Source organism: Sorghum bicolor, chromosome 2 (genome assembly GCF_000003195.3).
Source record: "Sorghum bicolor cultivar BTx623 chromosome 2, Sorghum_bicolor_NCBIv3, whole genome shotgun sequence".
In the NCBI taxonomy this organism is placed as follows: domain Eukaryota; kingdom Viridiplantae; phylum Streptophyta; class Magnoliopsida; order Poales; family Poaceae; genus Sorghum; species Sorghum bicolor.
In genome coordinates this window covers 56,537,807-56,549,418 of record NC_012871.2, presented here as the reverse complement: position 1 = coordinate 56,549,418, position 11,612 = coordinate 56,537,807, and the positions used below count along the sequence as shown (strand labels likewise).

At 44.2% G+C, this 11,612-nt stretch overlaps 2 protein-coding genes across 28 annotated transcripts; one reads left to right on the top strand and one right to left on the bottom strand.

The window, feature by feature from the left end:
• LOC8056169 lies at positions 290–1,254 on the bottom strand. Its single transcript, XM_002460082.2, has one exon. The coding sequence runs from the start codon at positions 1,125–1,127 to the stop codon at positions 540–542; it is 588 nt and encodes a 195-aa protein (XP_002460127.1). The 5' UTR covers positions 1,128–1,254; the 3' UTR covers positions 290–539.
• Positions 7,125–9,887, top strand: LOC8055589. Of its 27 annotated transcripts, none has more exons than XR_002449853.1 (9): positions 7,134–7,692; positions 8,219–8,294; positions 8,430–8,460; positions 8,589–8,657; positions 8,788–8,991; positions 9,086–9,199; positions 9,337–9,396; positions 9,476–9,508; positions 9,606–9,887. XR_002449853.1 is itself a non-coding variant. In XM_021452747.1 (7 exons), the coding sequence occupies exons 4-7, from the start codon at positions 8,648–8,650 to the stop codon at positions 9,713–9,715; spliced, it is 498 nt and encodes a 165-aa protein (XP_021308422.1). In that variant the 5' UTR covers positions 7,127–7,206; positions 7,650–7,692; positions 8,219–8,287; positions 8,430–8,647; the 3' UTR covers positions 9,716–9,832. The 27 variants fall into 27 exon arrangements, 17 of the variants coding, with proteins under 17 accessions (XP_021308429.1, XP_021308422.1, XP_021308436.1 ...); XR_002449854.1 differs by having other exon boundaries at positions 7,135–7,692; positions 8,219–8,287; positions 8,594–8,657; XR_002449852.1 differs by having other exon boundaries at positions 7,135–7,692; positions 8,219–8,287.

Genomic DNA, 11,612 nt, shown 5'->3' with positions numbered 1-11,612 from the left:
CGGTTCTTCCTAGTTTCATTATTTCTTGAGAAGCCCAAACCTCCCAAACAGGGCTTATTGGGTGAGATGATGCAATACACGAGGAATAGCTTAATAGATTGGAAACAGTGAGATGATGAGAATAGCTTAAGGCCTCGTTTGGATGTTGTCGGATTCACTTCAATCCATGTGTTTTGGTGTGGATTGGGGTGGAATTTAGTTCAAGTTGGACTCCAATCCACCGCAACGCATGTGGATTGATGTAAATCCGACTATATCCAAAGGTCTAAATAGTTTGTAATCCTGCCCGTAGTCAAATACTTTTTAATGTATCTTAGTTTCACATTCAAGATACACGGTATCGATCAGAGTCTCCATCAAAGAACAAATGAAACGGACTAGGATAAAATGGCACAAATGTGCATAGCAAAAGGAAAAAGACCAAAAACTGTGCAGACTGACGAACGCAAGTAGCCTATGTACAAAAACGTAAAAAATGATTTCGTCTCCATGCATGAAAATGCTGACCAACATCGATCTGAACGAACAGAACAGGTGAGTCAAAGCTGATCTCGCCGGGCATCCGTCTGGCGGCGGCCGGCACGGAGCGCGGCGCGCTGCTTGAGCATCTGGGTATAGTTGAAGATGGAGTTGAGCCGCTGCTGCCGCAGGTCCTCCGCCTCGGCATCCACGTCGGACCGCCTCGCCGGCTCTGGCGGCCGCCGTGACCGTGAGGCCAGGACCAGAGCGTAGGCATCCTCCATGCTCATCGCGCTCGGATCCTCCTCCTCCTCGTCTGCTGCCGGCGCTGGCTGTGATGTGACCACAAGGGCGTGCGGCGACGGCACCGGCATGGTCGCCGGCTCCTCTGTTTCTTGGGCGGCGGCGTGGGCGGCGGCGGGCTGCAGCGAGGTCGGGGTGTCGAAGCATGCGGAAGGGTAGGAGAAGATGGAGAAGGAGCGGAGGCGCTGCAGCAGCGCCGACGAGGCCCTGCGCGTGACGCCGCCGCTGCGTGGCGACGCGGATGGACGCGCCCGCGAGGACAGCACGGCGATCGCGGCGATGACCACGTTCAGGACAAGGAACCACGCGGCCTCGGAGCCCAGCCACGCCGCCGCCAGCGACGGCCACCACCACTCCGCGGCCATGGTCCGGCTCCGGCCCAACCGTACCCCGTGAGGACTCTGCTGTTCTTGCCCTGCTCTGGTTCCCCGAAAGGAAAGGCTGGAGGAGATGGACAGGATCAGAAGGTGGCAAAGGTGCAGTGCTGCTGCTTGGACAATGGTATCGGTGTTGCCAGGTACTGTGTGTAGGAGTATATATATATAACGCGTGGCTCACTCGGTTTCGCTGTGGAAAAGTAGCAGGGTTTAACTCATCAAAGGATAATACTACCGTTATACTAGTCGCTTTGGCGCGTTTTCAGAAGCGGAGAAATTGGTCAAGCGCAGACCGGGCATGCCATGCACGTAGCTTCGCATGACTGGATTCTTTCTCCCGGCCAAATGCACATTTGCTCTTTCTTGCAGATTTTTTTTTTCCTCTTAGGCCCTGTTTAGATTGCAAAAATTTTGGCCCAAAGAGCAAATTTTTTGGCCTGCCAACTAAACAGGGGCTAAAAATTTTGTGGCAAAAAAATTTGGCCTGCAGGGCCTGCAACTGTGACACTAACACCCATGCCAGCCCACCAATCGCAACCGTATCCGAATCCCACCCTCAACTCCCCCCCGCAAACTCTCAGGCCTTTATCTTCTCCCTCATCCAACCCCCCCCGCCTCCCGCAAACCCTAGCGCGCAGCCGCAGCAGCCCTTCTCCCCCCCGCCGCCGCGGCACCGCATCCCTCCCCCCCCACGCCGCCGCAAACCATAGCTCATTCCTCCCCCGCCGCCGCAAACCGTATCCCTTCCCCCTCCCCTCCCGCCGCCGCAGCACCGCAGCCCTCCTTCCCCTCCCCGGCCGCCGCAAATCCTAGCCGTTCCTCCTCCGCCGCCGCCGCAAACCCTAAACCGTATCCCTTCTCATGGACGGCGCGCACGGTGATTGTTTCAGCGGCGGCCACTTCTCCGACGAGGCGGTATTCGGAGTCCAGGAGCCTGCCAGCAACGATGCCACCGTCGAGGCGCCCCGTCCGAGCTTCAACGGTGCCGGCAGCAGCAGCGGCATCAACCCAAGGCTGGCGTCGCTGGACATCAACTACGAGTCAGATTTGACTCAGATCAGTCTAGGTCAGGCCGTCCCCCCCCCGTTCTGCTTCACGTTCACTGAGTTTCAATCCGCCGCGCCGCGTTGAGGACTCCCCCACAGACGGGGTTTTCCTTCAACCCCCGTCGTCCTCCCGGATGCATTGGATGCCTGGAGGATCTGGGGGGGCCATATCCTCTCCGGGAGGGTATGGGTACTCCGGCATCCCCTTCGGCTAGGACGGATCTGGTGGCCGCGGATCCGGCGCTCCCTTCGTCCCGAGCGGATCTGGTGGCCGCGGATCCACAGGCGGAGGTGCGAACGCTCGCAAGGCCCGTCCCCGCGCTGCAAGGGCCGGCCGTGAAGACAACCCGGACCAGCAGCAGTTCTTCCCCGGCATGGACGGCTTTCGCTACCCGGTGAGTTTACTTACAATGACATTTAGTTTACGCACTAGAGTAATTAGTTAGGACTTCTCTGGTATTTAAGTACTTATCTGGTAATTAGTTTACGCACTAGAGTAATTAGTAATATAGTATTTAGTTTACGTACTAGATTGATTACTTTAGCAGTTCTCTGGTATTTAGTTTTAGTTGTTCTCTGGTATTTAAGTAGTTCTCTGGTATTTAGTTGTTTAAGTAGTTTTAGTAGTTCTCTGTATTTAGTTTTAGTTGTTCTCTAGTATTTAAGTAGTTCTCTGGTACTTATCTGGTAATTAGTTTACGCACTAGAGTAATTAGTAATATAGTTGTTCTCTGGTATTTAAGTAGTTCTCTGGTCTAGGTACTAAAACACAAGGGTAGTTGGGATCCAAAGAGACTGCGTGTCTTCATTGACATTTACCACTCCCAAATTAAAAACGGCAACTACAACAACGGCGTCATGAGCAGCGCTGGCTGGAAGGACATCAAGCACAAGTACTTCTTGGCTACTGGTTTAGTGCATGAGAGGGAACGTTCAACAGTAAAGTGCAAGAACTCAAGGCCGAGTGGAGGAACTGCATACAGGCCTGGAACTGGTGCGGCAACCAATGTCATTGGAGTCGAGAACTCCGATGACGAGGATGCTCAGCATGAGGGACAGGCATATGGTGCAACCCCTGCAAGTCAGGAATTTGCAACCCCTGGTAGTCAGGGATTTGCAACCCCTGCAAGTCATGGATTTCCAACCCCTGGTAGCCAAGTACACAAAAGGCCTTCTAGCACTAATTCCACAGCCTCCAGCCCTAGCAAGAAAACTAGGAGCTCTAATGCTAAGTCTTGGGATAGCAACCAACGTGAGGCCAATGACATTGAAAGGCAAAAGGTAAACTTGTTTGGTACTATATTGGAGTTGCAGCAAAAGAAGAATCAGCATCAGGCACAGCAGTCCCCTAATCAGCATCAGACAAAGAAACAGATGGTCGAGCAGGCATATAACATTGCATTGGGGATGGGAATTACTGCAGCTACCAGGAGTTCCTTCCTGGCTGTTAGGAAGATCTGCCGAGATGAAGTTGATCTGGCCATCTTCCTTTCTTGCACTGACGATGCTGCTAGGTGGATCATCATTCAAGAAAACCTCCCGGTGGAGAACTAGTTCCCCTGCTTAATTGAAGTGCATGCAGTTAGCCTTAGTTGTAATGCAGTTAGAGTAAGTCCTAATGCAGTTAGTCGTAATCCGTTTAGTCTTCGGTGAACAATTTGAACTCTAATTTAGTGCCCCAAATGTGGGGTTCATCTAGGATTTGTGCTTTGTCATATGAACTTTCTTCATTGCAGTTGTGTGGATTAGTTTCTCTATTTTTTGCTTTCTTCATTGCAGTTGTGTGGATTACTTTCTCTATTTTTTGCTTTATACTATGGATAATCATTGTTCTGTTGCATGGCCATCGAGCTGTGCTAGGGTTTTGGACAGCATTTGAAATTGGAAGGGGGGCTGACATACCTATGCTGATGATGACAGGATGGAGAAGACCTACATGTCAGCAGTGATGACGAGTCCCAACCAGCTGAACACAGTGAGGATGTATCAATGGGAGATGATTGGGACGAGGCCGTTCAGACCATGATTATGATCGAGTTGATGTCAAGTCATGCATTAAGAACCAGTGGTATGTTAAAGCAAGCCATACATATTGATAAGTACTTGAGTAGGCGCCCTTATAGGACCCCTAAATTGCCTGGAATAGAGTGGGTCATGGATAATCTACATGACCCTGATAGGTGTTACACCATGTTTAGGATGAACCCTGAAATGTTTCACAAACTTCATGATGTCCTGACAGAAACATATGGCCTCAAATCCAGTAGGAAATCAACCTCTTTAGAAGCACTAGGTATCTTCTTATGGATGCTTGGAGACTGTTAAAGTGTTAGGCAAGCTAAGGAAAGATTTGAGAGGTCACTGGGTACTATCTCTAGGCTTTTCAACAAAGTGCTGGTATGTATGGACAGATTAGCTGCCGACATCCTAAAACCTGTTGACCCTACATTTAGTACAATGCATGACAGACTTAGAAGCCCTAGGTTCTATCCCTACTTCAAGGACTGCATAGGCGCAATAGATGGAACCCATATACCATTAACTGTGCCTAGTAATTTATTTGTCCAGTACTTGAACCGCAAGGGTAGAACCACACAGAATGTCTTGGCTGTCTGTGACTTCGACATGAGGTTCAGTTTTGTCCTTGCTGGATGGCCTGGATCTGCTCATGATATGAGAGTCTTCAATGATGCAACATCAACTTTTGGTGATCAGTTCCCCCATCCACCTCCAGGTATATTGTCGTATGGTTACATGTTGTGCCTGTTATCTAAATTGGCATGTTTTTGCTCATAGATATGGTACTGTAACTACAGGGAAATATTACCTTGTTGATTCCGGGTACCCAAACCGGCTTGGTTATCTAGCCCCATACAAGGGAACCAAGTACCATATGCAAGAGTACAGAAACGTCGGCCCTCAAGGTAAAGAAGAAATCTTCAACTATACGCATTCATCTCTTAGGAATGTCGTAGAGAGGGCATTTGGCGTTATGAAAATGAAGTGGCGTATGTTACGTGATGTTCCCCCATACTCCACCGTAAAGCAAAGCATGATAATATGCTCTTGTATGGCACTACACAATTTCATGAGGACTAGTGGAGTGCATGACAGGCACTTTGAGCAGCTCAATAGGGATGCTAACTATGTGCCACCAGAGGCATTTGAGTTCCAGCCGGATCCTGAGGTCGTGGAGGATGAGTGGAATGTGATGAATCAGTTTCGTGATTCAATCGCCACTGCGTTGTGCACTGGTGTTTGAAAGATCTTTTTGTGATGAACAATTTTGATCTTCCTGTGCTTGTATTTTTTGTACTGGGTTGAGGACTGAGTGTGGATGTGCGAATAATCTCTGTATTCGGCATATAATAGTGATAGGGACAGTGGTGAATAATAGGGTTGAGTGTTTGTGAACAAATACAAATTATTATTGTTTATATATATCATTGTGATTAAAGACAAAGCAACTTTGCATGAGTGACACCGATGTGGAAAGTGCTGCATGCGGCATGCAAAGCAACGTTTGCATGTGCATGCAGTCCCAAACACAGCATTTAATGCCCTTCTACCTGTGTCTGCAGTCTAGATTTTGTCAGGAAAAAATTTGTTCAACTAAACACCTGAAAATTTTTTGTGTGTGTCAGATTTCTCTGCTCAAGTTCTGACAACAAAAAAATCTACCACTTTGGCCAAAATTTTTGCAATCTAAACAGGGCCTTAAACCAGAAATGACGTCTGAACTCTGAAGCGTTTGCTACACTACACAGCCAGCAGCAAATATTTTAGTTGTGCTTTTATACCGGTATTGTGCGGGAGCTTAACAAATTATAATTTACTTTGCCTCTAACTTTTAACTTCCTTATTTTTTAAAAACTTTTTTTTAGTATATTAGCATCATCTATATCTCTACAACTAAAAATTATGGAAAGGACCCATCTACCACACCCATGGTATCTATTATAGATTTCATGTATACTAAGTGAACACCGTAAGAAACATCATAGAACATCACATATATATTACGTAAACATGACATAACACAATATAGAACACTAAATATATACTACATATATATCACATATATATAGAAAATAAAAATAAAAAATAAAATTACTAAGAAAAAAATATAAAAACAGACATAATTAACAAATGATAAAAAGTGCATAGAGAAAATAAAATTAATGAATAATTTAAATAAGGATAGAAATAAGATTAAAAGGAAATAAAATATAAAATAAGAATGAAGAAACATAGAAAATCTGAAAAAAAGAAAAACAAATAGAAGCAAGGAAGAACAATAAAAATAAAACCAAAAGAAAAAAAATAAAAGGTAAAATTAAAACAAGAAAAGAATAAGGAAAGGACAGAAAATAAAATAAAATCGAAAAACAAAAACTGAAAAGAAATGAAAAAGGAAGAATATAGAAAGAAAAAATAAAATAACAATGAAGAAACATAGAGTATGTGGATTTTAAAACCCGTAACAACGTACGGACATTAACCTAGTATTTAAATAAATGTACTATCAAGACATAGTTATAGCGGATGGTTTAACAAAACTACTTGTCTACCGCGCACCTGATCATGGCACCGAGGTCTACCTCGCCTTCAGCCTCCACCTGCTGTTGCAATTGCAAGGCCTTGGCAACATGTTAACCCCTAGAATACCCGTGGGGCTCCTCCAAGGAATCGGTGGCCACGTCTTTCAAAATGATGCTGCCCGTTTGATTTGGCATCGTGTGGTCCATAAATAAATATTAGAGCTGATTCAGTTGAATCTGCTATTTGCGGTGATTTGTTCTCTGATGTTTCTTTGCATTCGTGCCCTGCTGATTCTGATTTTACAGCTGCTTTTGCCTCATTTTATTTATTGTGGTCTCTGTTCCACCGACTAAACCGGGTCCACAGTCACAGGCAAAAAGGGGGCACGCCATCCAGCTGCTGCTGGGTTTATTTTTTTTCCTTTCGTCTTCGTCGTCTTTGGTTTGTGTGCTCGCTTCCTCGGCGCCGTCGCTTCTAACGTTCGTTCCTTTCGCCTTCATCCGCTGGGTCTGTGTTGTTGCTGTCCTCTCTGGTTTTCCTGTCGCGCTTTGCGTTACCTTCTTCTGCCTGCCGTTCCGTGTTGCCTCTGCGTGCTCGCCGTACCTATCGTAGGGCGGTAGCGCGGATTCGCCATCGCTGACCTCGGCTTACCACGGTGGGGGCTTTGCCCTTGCCATGGTGGGCTATCCGGCGGCCATAAATTACCTTGTACCTCGGGTTCTATTGCTCTGTTTGCTCTGTTTTTGGGGTTGTTGTGCTCATACAATGGGTCCTTTTTGTTTGAGGCTGGGTTTCTGTCCGTCCGAGGGATCCACATGGCTTCGGGCGTCTGTGCATCGGTGTCTGTTGTTGCTGCTCAGTTGTTAGATTCACCTGTTTGCGTTCGTTCGTCAGGTGATTCCTCTCTCTTTACATTTCACAGGTTCGGTGTGCTTATTCCCAAGATCATCAGTGCTCTAACTAAGGTACTAACTATCGATCCTCTTTTGTTCAAATTAACGTCAGCTATTGGTGTAAATACAGCTACTTAGGAGGCATGCATCATATCTTCTTGAATAGACTTTGAACAAACTTCATCACCTAAGTGATTCTAGCCTTTTCAGATATTGCTGCTGCTCAAAAAACAAAGGAACTAAAATCCCTATAGGGTCCATACCTGAAATATACAGAAGGAATTAGTGCATATAGGAAATCTAATTTTAGATCCAAAAATACCAGTCACATACACTTGACTGATACAAAGTTGCTTGCCTCAACTTGCAACAGAACTTGAGTGATGCATATGTCGCATGTTCAACTATAGACTATTTAATCCAATAATAAATCTCTAAACCTGTTACGACCTGATTGGTATGACCATTTAGCTAGGCTCAAGCACTCTAAAAACTACTGTACAGATCAGAGGTCAGGTTCATCAATCCTTTTTTCTATTGCCTGCAATTTTCGTCTGCTGGTCTATATGGATAGTTACAAATAATTACATCTTTACAGGTATTGAATCAAGCGTCCAATCTACCAAAATCATATTCAGAAAAAAAATTAAGGATTCTTTCCCTAAAGGTTAATAGTAGGTTATCTCATACATCTGATTTATGAATAGAAAATGTTTTGTCATTCACCTTCTTAGTTTTCTTTTCTTTATTTCTCTCTTTGTTTCTTGATTTCTTAATTTCTGTCCCTTTGCTTTCCATGTGTATTTCAGCTGTGTTTTCTTCGTTTCAAATAGATTCCCTGTAAGCACTCAAGCCCCTCCAGTTTCATAGACAAAAAAACTCTGAATACATAGTCAGTCCTTGTTGTTTGTCCAAAGTAACAACCCAAATTCATATATAACCTGTGCTAACCAACCCAGTTGTTTCAGTATAGATAGTGACAACGGTATAAAACTAGGTCCCTCGGATCTACGACACAGCAACCATTATGAATTCAGGTGAGATAGATGCAATAAAGTGAGCTCATTATTTACATAGGTATTCTTAGTTACCAACATTAATGTACAGTAAACCATGGAGATCTCCCTTGCTTGCTAAGCACGAATGGAATTGTTATGGAAATCACAGAGCGACTGAAACAGCATGGAGCCATTTTCAACGTCGCCTTGTCTCCTCCAAATTTCATTATCCACTTGACAACACTTGAACTCCAGCTGCAAATTCTCTCCTGCAAGACATTCAGTGGACCAGATTTCCTTCTCGACATACTACCTTGGTGTCTTGAACATGGTTCATTCGATTTGCCATGGATCATCAAGTCCTCGGATCAAGGTAATCCAACAATTACTACTCACAAGTACTCAACGCAATACACTAACATTTTTTTCTTCATATAAACCCTTTAATTATATTTGCACAAATGCAGACACTCAGATGACACCAAAAAGACACTACCTACAGATTTTAGCGACCCAATCAGAACCATTACGACATGTTTCAGCTCTAGCTTCAGGTCACCATATAGGCAGCACCCAACAAGGTAAACAAAATATTTGATTCCTTAATCATACATTGTCTTACAAATAAAGCTATATACACTGTCATTAATTTCATACCCTAATATATATAAAATATATTTTTGTAATCCATGGCCACCAAAACACATACAAATTGCAGAACCTATCCAAGATACAACAAAGTTGTCTGATTTCAGACATGAGGCATATACATCCTCAGGTACCCAAACACACTATGAAAACAACATATTGCCAAACAATATAGTAACAGAAACTAAACAACTGTGCTCATGTACCAGGTGACCAGAACGAAGTTACCTTGCAGCCATGAGGTAGCCAGAGTTACATTACATTTGACATACACCTCACACTGCTGACACATTCCACACTAACTTATAGCAATAATAACATGTTTATAATCCACTACAGACAGGACGCCACATCATCCGGATACAGAATCATCCATCAGCATTTCAAGCGACGACGAACAAGGATGGGAATCAGACCGAAGCATGAACATACCTGATACTGATGCTTAGGCAGAAGCAACCAAACTCTCAGACTCATAGCCCTCTTTCCATGTGAAATATTTATGTACAACCATGTCATGTAATGTAAGGACCCAACATCTTATAATGCTTTCATATGTTCAGCCATAGTCAATGTGTACTAAACTTAAGGACTACTATAATATGTGGTCATTTATATATATATAGCCATGTTGTCTATATTGTCTTTTAAGTACCACCATGCTTCGCTCCACGGTTGCTTGTGCTCGCGCGCAAATGCGCGCGTCGTCCACTAGTGACCCAAGAACCGCTGTCCACCGAGCATCCACACGGTAGCACCGTGGTGTGTCGATGGACCCAAATCCATTTGAGCGGACGTTCACCCATTTCGTCCTTAGCGAACGATCTGACACCACCGCCTGTGAGTTTGACGCATGCGCACACATGTATTAGGGCCTTGTTTAGTTCCCAAAAAATTTTGTAAATTTTTTCAGATTCTCCGTGACATCAAATCTTTAAACACATACATGGAGTATTAAAAATAGATAAAAATAAAAACTAATTGCAGAGTTTGGTCGGAATTAACGAGACGAATCTTTTGAACCTAGTTAGTCCATGATTAGACAATATTTGTCAAATACAAACGAAATGCTACAGTGTCGATTTCGCGACACTGTAGCACTTTAGTTTGTTTGTGGTAATTATTGTCCAACCATGAACTAACTAGGCTCAAAAGATTCGTCTCGTTAATTTCGACCAAACTGTGCAATTAGTTTTTATTTTCGTCTATATTTAATACTCCATGCATGTGACGGAAAATCTTGAAAAATTTTAGATTTTGGAGTGGAAGTAAACAAAGCCTAGACTTGTCACTTGATCATAATCATATATCCTAATAAACTACTAGTAGTAGCCAGATACAACACTAGTACGTGCTGCAGCACCAAACTTGCCTACAATTAAGAAGGTGACCCCACGGAGGTTAGCAGTAAACTAGCTGATGGCTCCGCCTTGCCATGCATATCCTCGCATCAGCAGCCTGTTCAATCTTCAACGGACGAGTCACATCTTTGTTTTTTGTTCCCCTTTTTCTTTCGCACTGGCTTTCGTCAAGGTGCGAGGCCAAAAACATGTTCGCTTATTGCAATTGTCATGTCATAAAGAAAAAAAAAAGGAGCCAACCAATTTGAATGACAGCACGTAGCTGCAGCCTGATAGCAATAGCTCCCATGAACCTTCCGAGTTCCGAGTATGCAATGCAAATATGCAATGCAATGGTGTCTGCCCTGATGACCGATGTTCACCAAGCCTTTGCAACACTAGTCCACGACGCAAACTGTAAATTGCGTCCTTGCTAGCCCGGTCCCTCACGTATCGATCTTATCTCATCCCATTGCTAAAAGTAAGTATTAACGAACAGTCGCTTTCGAGGATATTGCTCTTGTGTGTCGATCGTCGTCGCCATCATGCGACTATGTCATGGTGGACATCGTGTCACGGGCTCCTGAACCGAGGTTTCCGCTTTTTAACATTCTCTGTGCGTGTACAAGATACGTACGTGCGTGCGTGGATGGATGTCCATATAAACAAGTAAACAACCAACTGCAAGGCAGCTTCACGTGACCTGAGAGACTTGGCCACCAGGCAACGTCTGGGCTACTAGCTAGCTTTTAATATTATTTTAGTGCCATTCCTACGACAGCAAAGAGTACTATCAGTGCTGATAATCTAGTATTATATATGTCACCCATAGTCCGTGTGTGACTGTTCCATATCTGCTGAAATTTCAGTATATTTTAGAGTAAGTATTATAATACAGCCAGCAGCTTCCAGTTATAATGTCTTATAATTTAGAATAACATATATTTTAAAAGACATGTGGGTAAGAAGCTTCCAGTTATACCAAATAAATTTACGTGTGGAGGAT